The following is a 9,192-nucleotide window of genomic DNA, read 5'->3' as shown; positions in this document are numbered from 1 at the left end:
CGAGATAAGCAGTTTCAGAGTTTTCTGTTTTATTATCACTTATCACTTCATACAATTTTGACAAAATTGACTTTTTGGTTGTTTGATGTTTGATTTTGATAGATCTTGATTTAAACCAAAGATAACGTTTCTCACAGATCACAAAACCCTTTTGCTAAAAGCTTTTGGTGTAGAAGTAAAAATATAAGATGGAATTAACTTTCGTAATTATTTGAATTTAGAATTTATAAATTATAGTAAAAATTAAATAAAGCAATTATAACATAGTTCTATTTTTATTTAATGTTTTTAATAGTCCCACAAAATGTTTTCTGTAGTTTAGAAAAATAAATTTTGCATCTGTCATAAATCTTAATTCCTGATACTGATACTGATAGTGTTGTCACGTTCATGTTGTTTTGTTGTAATTATGTATTAACCGAATGAATTTAATTTTTAAAAACACATTTCTAAGTAAATATAAGTGATCACGGTGATATTGATTCAAAAATTTTAGTCGTAAATAATTATTTTAAGTTCCGTTGTCTTTAATCTGTCTTGTAATTTTGAAAACTATCCGTATATCATTTTGCAATAAATTTAAATCTTATATTGTAAAAATGCCTGCCGTGACATCACCATCTGATGATGAGCAGAATGATGCTGACCAGAAAATGTGGCATGCGCTTAAACGATATATTATACGTGAACGGCAAAGAAAGAAAGAAGGTAAATTCCAGTTATGTTTTTCATACTTTATCATTTCTTTTAATAAATCCATCGTAAATCAACTTTTCATAATTTACGTTGTAGAATATGAAGCCGAGGTAGAAGAAGAGAGACTACGAAAGGAACGTGAGGCTCGGGAAAGGCAGGATGTTATGACACTAGGTAAGATTGATGTAATCAATTATTTTAAAAAAAAATAACAACCATGTAAAAAAAAATATACACATGATACAAACTTTATGAGCAACTTTATATTATGTTCAAACTAGTAATGCTAAATAAAACACTTTCATCGACATATCTAAATAAATAAATCTTTGTAACTATTATTATTTCAGAGGAAACAAAAGAACAAATTGAACAATTAGAACAAAAATTAAAGCAATTGGAAAAAGAGAAGCAACAACTGTTCATGCAGTTAAAGAAAGTATTGAACGAAGATGAGGTTAGAAAACGACAACAACAGAAAGAATCGAAGTTAGTATACATATTGTTAAAACGGAGAATAAATAAGTCATAGAGATTCAATTTTAGTGAATCATACACCTCTTATAGCATTTAATTACCCATGTATAGGGTTGCCAGGTCGCCAAACCTACTAGCCGGACAGACCAGCCAGTTTGGTCGGACATTTGGGTAGAAAGGTCGGACACTATATTATATAGGATGTTGTCTCAGTATTAATAGGTACACTCTCATTTGGGAATTGTAAAAAGCCTAACAAAAGGCGGAAAACCGTTTATTTTGGCCGGCCACACAATCAAAAAGCCTACCTATGTCCGGCTTTATCCGGACGCCTGACAATGCTACCCATGTACCAAAATAATATTACATTACCTTAATTTTGCTAATAGTAAGTGAGCAAATGCATCATAAATCAATGTCTGAGTAAATATAATTTTGTTAACAGTGAAATGCAATCAATGAAGATGCCAATGGGCAATATTCAAATTCCAATGTTCCCAATGTCATCTACTGGTCAAGGAGAACCACCACCTCCGCAGGGCAGACCGCAGGCCATGTCTTCACATATACTTAATAAGGTACACTATATTTTTTATATTTTAAGTCTAGATAATATTGTTATTGCATATGCCTCCTATTACAGTAGTTGTAGTCATCTTACTATTATTATAAATACAAATGTTTAGATGGATGGATGGATGAATGTTTGTCACAAGATATCTCCGGAATGGCTTCATGTATCTTGTTGGAATGTATGGAAGAACACAGGATACTAATTAAGATTTTTTTTTTACTTTCATGGAGACGGAGTTACGGGCTACATCCAGTATAGAATATTTTATGTGTATTCTTCAGCATATAAAATTGCTAGTGATGTAAATTTTTCAGTTTTTAACGATCACATATTTGAACATCAAAATGTATAATTTGCTGATTGTAATTGCTTACATAAAAATTACCTGGCAATTATATGTTAGTTGTCTTTTTTAAATTGCTTTCTCAATGATTTCACATATTTTTAAGAAAGGTATATATTTAGTCAACTAAAACAATACACAGTTGAATCTAGATAAGTTGAACCTTTTTAAGCGAGAGGCATTGTACAGTCCCAACAGACAACCTCCATAAGCGAGAACTTCGGGTTAAAGAATAAGGGAGTTATATTAATATATATTTTATATCTCGTAAATATTGTTGTATAATGGAGTTATCAGTGACAAGCCTTAGCTATGTGAATATTAGATAATAATATTATTTTATGAAATAATCCTGTTGCAAAGTATCTGCTTCAGGGAGTAAAGTACAGATATGACGGCTGATAGAGATGTATAGAGGAGTAGTAAATACTGTGCCGACCCTCCATAAAGATAAAAACAGGTTGATGATACAAAGTCTCTTTGCTTCTATTTTTAATTTTATTACTAGAGTAATTAAATATAGTTTTTTGACACTAAAAATACCTTTTGTTAGCTAATTAGTTAGTTAGTTAAAAGATATACAGAAAAATCTTTTCCTATCTACTATCTAAAAAATCTAAAAATCTATAAGTATTTTTAATATGTATTACGTATAGCTATCGCCCGCGACTCTGTCCACGAAAATAATAAAAACGTAATACTTAGCCTATGTATTCTTCCAGATTATGTTCTATATTAATGCCCAATTTCATCTAGATCAATTCAGCCGTTCTGGAGATACCTTCAAACAAACATTCATCCATCCATCCGTCTAAACATTCGCATTTATAATATTAATAGTATGATTCTAACATATATTTTTCTTTTTCATTCAAGAATAAACATTCAAACTACATGCTGTTTCCGCAACAGCAAACTATAGTGCGTGGACCAATGCAATCCGGTGTTAAACGTCCACGTAGTCCATCTCCAACGTATGCTTTGTACGCACAAAGAATACATCCACCACCTATGAAGCATCAACAGGTTTATTCTGATCATAGTAAGTTAAAAAACATAATTTAATATTATAATAAACAAACGCAATTCTAGAACGGAAAATAATGAGTAAAACATGGTCTATATTTTTTAATATTCGGTATTCAGATATTAAAGATTTTAAGTATTTTGAAATTAGGATTTAGGATCAATAAAAACATCTCTAAAGATCTATGGGAGTTTAAAGTCTTTCCGTAATGTGATTAAAGTGAATTTTTTTCAATTATGCATTGTTAATGATGTAGGTAACATGTTAAGTGATGGAAAGGTGTTAAATGTGAACGTGAAATCTTTGCAGAAGTAGAAGATGGCCGCATGGGCCGTCAGATGGCCCGCGCAGTGCTTTGGAACAGTGAGTTAACTCTGTAGATGTCACTGTCGCTTATTTTCACGCTACCATTTTCTAACAGATTTCATCAAACTCATACATTTCTTGTGTTCTTCATTTAATCTTGTCTTGTGTCGTCTTTTCATCTGTCTTAGTCATTTTCTGTTCTGGTTTTTTTCTGTTATTAGCTTTATATTTTAGCTTTCGTATGTTGTAATTTGTTTAAAGTACTAATCTTAGCTTGATCTGTTCTAATCTTTTAATATAATATGGTCGTTTTACACAGGAGGTGTGTTTTTTAAACATACTTAGAACTATAGTTAAATTAACTTTTGTTAACATGTACATTTATAGCGTTAGAGAAGTCGTTCAGTAAAAGTGAGGAATGCTTCTGTTTTTATGTCCGTTGTATTTTGTGAAGGAATTGTTTGTTACATTAATTTGATCATCTTCAGTGCCAACTATATATAAATAACTACTAAAATTTCATACGTTCATAACTTTTTGCTGTACTAATAAATAATATTACCTAAAAAAAAATATCCGATGTCTATAAACTAAAACAAGCAATCCAATATCCAGAGCCGTCACAATACGCGTCCAACGTGGGCAATTCGTCAGTATCATCGGGCGCTTATTACGCGATGCCCACTTCGGGAGTGGTAGTGGGCGAGCGGCCGCCCACGCTGCTGTACCCACACCACGGCCACGCGCCGCACACGCCCCACACCCCCCACACCCCACACACCCCCCACCACACCAACCTGATGTATGCGCCCGCGCCGCAGCCGCAGCTCTACATCGATATACTGAAGAATAGGGAGGGACAACAACATCAGGAATCCAAGAAGGAACCTCAGGTTAGTTTTAATGACTTTGTTTCTAAATATATTTAATAAATAGGCTTCATCTCCTGTTGTCATACTTTTTATAAAATATGAAGTTCATGTCCTGTTTAAAAGATTGCGTAATTTTTATATCATAAGGAGGCAAACGAGCGCGCGGACACCTAAATTCGCTGAAATAGCGAAGTGATCGCTGCCCATAGAAATCCGCAATTGCAAATGCGTTGCCTACCTTAAATCGACGGAGAAGAGGGCGCATAGAAAGGGGATATTTCTTCTTCTTTCGTCAAATCCACTTCCTCTTCCTTATAAGAAAAGCGCGAGAAGGGAAAGGGGACTAAAATTAGGCCTAAAATACATTCATCAAACGAAACGTGGAAATCGTCACTTTACGACTGTCTTCTGTGTGGTCGTGGTATTTTACCGGGCAATCTGACCCATCCGACCTCTTCTACCACTGTTATTAATGTGAAGTGGTGAAAACGAATAAGCAGTCTTATATAAAATACCTACCATTATATACCTTATTTTTTAAGATATGTATTACATATTTGTGTATTCAAGTGATTTTTGGAAAGGAGCCTTGTCTATTTTGTTGAGCAGCCGCAGGTGCTGATCGGTTTGAGTGAGGCTCATCATCCATCGGTGAGTAGTGGCGTTGTGTACGCTCAGCCGCCGCCAGTCAGTCGACACATCGCCATACATCCGCCACCACAACACAACAACATGCAGGTACGCACTATTACACCAACTAATCAACTAATCAACTGATTGCTGACTGACAAGACTGCGCTCCTAATACTTTCGCAAAAGTTCAAATTATCTCTGTAAGATAGAGATGCGGGAGTAAAAGCTAGAAAAAGAAACACTTTCTAATTTTACCCACGTTATTTAGTCGCGCGACAAAAAAATCAACTACGCCTTACTACTAATATGTCGATGTAATCCCTTTAGGAAAAAATTTAAATGTCAAAAGACTTGTCACATTGCTAACTTCATTACTAGTTAACAAGCTTTCTATTCCACTGAACAAATATCAAAGCTAATTTGATATTCCAGACAGCGAAACCGGGCAGTATAACACAAGGGTACCCCGTGCAGCAATCCAACCCCAATGTGCAGAACCCAAATATATATCCCAATCGTCATCGATATTAGCTATTGGTTCTCCATCGGCCGCAGAACCTGCAGCCATCCTAGCATTGGAAGAAACTCATCGCACAAAGGTTACACGATGTTTAGTGCATACGGAAAAAGATACATCTTTAAACAGATGTAACTCGTTTCTTCGTTTTAACATCCATGTTCTCAGATCACTCCAGTATTTATTATACAAATAGAGAGTTATATATCTACTATAACGTATATAAGTAGTATTGAAACACACAGTTTCTTTGATATGTTTTTATTTTTTATAAAACGTCTTAAATAGATGGCTCCTACGAATAAGGGCCGATGTGCAAATTGACAACTTTTCAAGAGAGGCTCTTAAAGTTTTAACCATATAGGAAAATAGGCCGTATAGGCACTTTTAATTCAGCAAAAAAATTACATTTATACCTGTAAATGTGTTTTGTTTAGTGCATGTTGTTAACTAAACTATTAGGTAACTTTTAACGTAAAAAAGTCAAAATTATCAATTTGTTAATTTGGCCCTTATACAAAGGACCAATTGAAATAATCCAAGTGTTTAAATGTATATCTAGGTTTGTTTATCACTGGAGCATTTAATTTATAGTATACTAAAAACTTTCTGAGGCTATGGTGCGTGCATAACATTAGTGTACCGACTGTGCAGTGATTTTATAAAAAAAAACTATTAAGATTTATATATTTTTACGAACAATTAACATGAAAAAACGGTGCGTAAATTAGATATATACAAAAATAATTCCGGTACGATTTTGCGACATATTTAATAGTGTTTTTTTATTATTGTATTTTTTATTATGTACCTGTGGAGATATGTATAAATAATGATAAAAAATCAACAATTTTTTATGAAAAAAATATGTTTTTATATGTTTTATTTTTTATTTTTGATATTTAAATGTAAATAAATTAATAAATTTACTTAAATTCCAGTCAAGTGTTTGAAGATTATTATTTTATTGATTAAGTACGTTTTGTCGTATGTTGATTTTATTCATTTTTTTATAACTGTTAAAGATGTGGGAATTGCCTCACCATATTGTGAATGTATAAAATATGCAATAAAATGTACAGTGTTTCATGTAAGAAATAAAAGTAAACATCAGTCTTTTGAAATAAATATGAATGATTTCATCTTTCCATCCATTTGTAGCAATAAAAAAGAAACTATAAAAAAAATCTCGTATTCCCTAGTCCATTCCCTATTATACTGAAAAAGATATAGCAAGATACATTATAGTCGCTTCATGCTTTTGTACAAAATTAATCGCAATTAAATGCAAAAATGTTTACAATAGTATTAAAAGATTCATATTTTATAGCAGCTCGTTAGTTGTGGATAGAGGAAAGCAGGTGTGTGTCCCGCGACCGCCACCCATCTCGCGATACTTAAATTATGTACATACGCAGGGTCTCGTGTGAAATTCCGACCTGCCATAAAGTATTGGATAACACTGTATTAGAACTAGGGTTGCCAGGTCTCCAAACCTACTAGCCGGACAGACCAGCCAGTTTGGCCGGACATTTGGCTAGAAAGGTCGTACACCATCGTTTATATTATTTAGAATTTTGTCTCAGTATTAATAGTTACACTCTCGTTTGGGAAATGTAAAAAGCCTAACAAAAGCCGGACAACTCGAATACCGTTTATTTTGGCCGGACACACAATCAAAAAGCCTACCTATGTCCGGCTTTTTCCGGACGCCTGGCAACGCTAATTCGAACACAATAGTTGTGATATAATCCACATAAAATAATTATATTTTTGAGGCCATTGATATAAAAAAAATGTTTACAAACATATTTTTTTGTAATCTGTGAAGGCCATAAAAGTACTTCATATAATATCAAATGTAACAATTCAGTCACATTTTGTTTGTCAATATTTTAAAGCTGTGTTTTCCGCATTAACTCATGTCCTTCATGTAGTGCTGGTAATTTAAAAAAATACAAAACTATATCAATCAAACAAACTGTCTTTTATTTATTTAATTCTTTACGAATCTAAGTTTCATAAAAAATATATTTTAACATCAAAAAATCTTAATTTAAGGCCTTTTTAGCCGACTTCAAAAAGAAGGAGGTTATCAATTCGACTGTATTTTTTTTTTTTTATGTGTGTTACCGCGAAACTCGGCCCCTGGTGGTCCGATTTTGATAAAAATTATTTTAAACGAAAGGAAGTGGTTGCAGGTGGGTCCCATTTTTTTGTTTTTTTTTTTTTAAATAACTAGAAGACTAGTAGATTTTGAATATAGCTTCAAAATTTGTTGCGGAAATTAGGGACATTTTTGCTTACGTAGGCTAAACTATAGGACCTACATAAAAATGATGTATGGCGAATTGTAGCTCTTTAAATGTGCTAAATAAAAGTCCGCGATAGCATATATCTATCTTTTATAGTTTTCTCACAATAACCATTTTTTTCTTTAGAAACATTAATTAAATTCATGCCCTATTTCCGACGCTATTATTCAAGTTCAGTATTAACCCTTATGTAAATAAATATGTTCATTATCAAGAGAATTTAATGTAGATTATATTTGCAATTGAAACTATATCATTCTGTCTAATAGTTTAGGAGATATCGTAAGAATAAAATTACGCGGAAACGAAAAATGCTACATCGCGTTACAATGAATAGCACAAATTTGCTTTCTGGGCTTACGTAGGTCAAACTATATGACCTACATTAAAATGATGTATGGAGTAATATAGATCCTTAAATTTGCTAAATAAAAGTCTCAGGTGGCATATATCTATCATCTATGGATGTCTCACAAAAACCATGTTATTATGAACAAACTTCGATTAAATTGCACACGAAAAACAGCATCGCATGCAGATTACATTAGCCTTTAAACTATGTAATTCTGATCAATAGTTTGGAAGATATTAAATTATTAAAAACTACGCGCAAAAAATTAAAGGCACGCTACGATGTATTAGTTCGTTAATTTTCAATTTGTATACCGATTTTGATAATTATTTCATTGTTTAAAGGATAAGTGGTTATCTGGTGTATTCTAAATTAGTTTTTGAATTGAAGTACACACATATTAAATAGGAAAGTCCTTTTCTTTATTTGTCTTATTTATGTCCTTATACGTATTAAGGAAATTTGTAATTGAACTTCAAATTCACTAAAAATTGAGAAATAAAACAAACTTTTTAAGAAAAAAAAATAGCCGACTTCAAAACAAAAAAAAACTCTCTCAAACAAAATGCGCTCAAAAGTAACTTAAAAAAAAACAATTTCAAACAAAATGCACTCAAAAGTAACTTAAAAAAACAATTTCAAACAAAATGCACTCAAAAGTAACGTAAAAAAACAATTTCAAACAAAATTCACTCAAAAGTAACATAAAAAACAATTTCAAACAAAATGCATTCAAAAGTACCATAAAAAACAATCTCAAACAAAATACACTAAAAAGAAACAAAATAATGTCATGAAAACTTCTTTCTTTCTTTCTTCTCTCTTTCAAAAACCCTCTAAACTCTAAAGAAAGTTCTCTTCTTTCTTGTAACATGTCTATATTGTGTAATTATTGTTATTTTGGAGTCGGTTTCGGCCTAAGTAGGGACATAAACGTAAGTATGTCTAATACATCTCAAATATAAAATGTCACCTATTTACTTCGGCCGACACCGACTGCGAAATAACAATAATTATACAATATAGACATGTTACAAGAAAGAAGAGAACTTTCTTTAGAGTTTAGAGGGTTTTTGAAAG

At 32.3% G+C, this 9,192-nt stretch overlaps 1 protein-coding gene across 1 annotated transcript; it reads left to right on the top strand.

Annotated features, from left to right (window-relative positions):
• The first annotated feature begins 480 nt into the window (after positions 1-480).
• LOC106715996 (putative uncharacterized protein DDB_G0291608) lies at positions 481-5,853 on the top strand. The gene is made up of 9 exons (XM_014509411.2): positions 481-708; positions 793-870; positions 1,047-1,185; positions 1,619-1,751; positions 2,967-3,132; positions 3,427-3,480; positions 4,039-4,316; positions 4,905-5,033; positions 5,361-5,853. Exons 1-9 carry the CDS (start codon positions 600-602, stop codon positions 5,457-5,459), a joined length of 1,185 nt encoding a protein of 394 aa, XP_014364897.2. The 5' UTR covers positions 481-599; the 3' UTR covers positions 5,460-5,853.
• The last annotated feature ends 3,339 nt before the right edge of the window (positions 5,854-9,192 follow it).

Source organism: Papilio machaon, chromosome 6 (genome assembly GCF_912999745.1).
Source record: "Papilio machaon chromosome 6, ilPapMach1.1, whole genome shotgun sequence".
Classification (NCBI taxonomy): Eukaryota; Metazoa; Arthropoda; class Insecta; order Lepidoptera; family Papilionidae; genus Papilio; species Papilio machaon.
The sequence above is the reverse complement of the archived record's forward strand: the minus strand, read 5'-3'. Positions and strand labels throughout refer to the sequence as shown.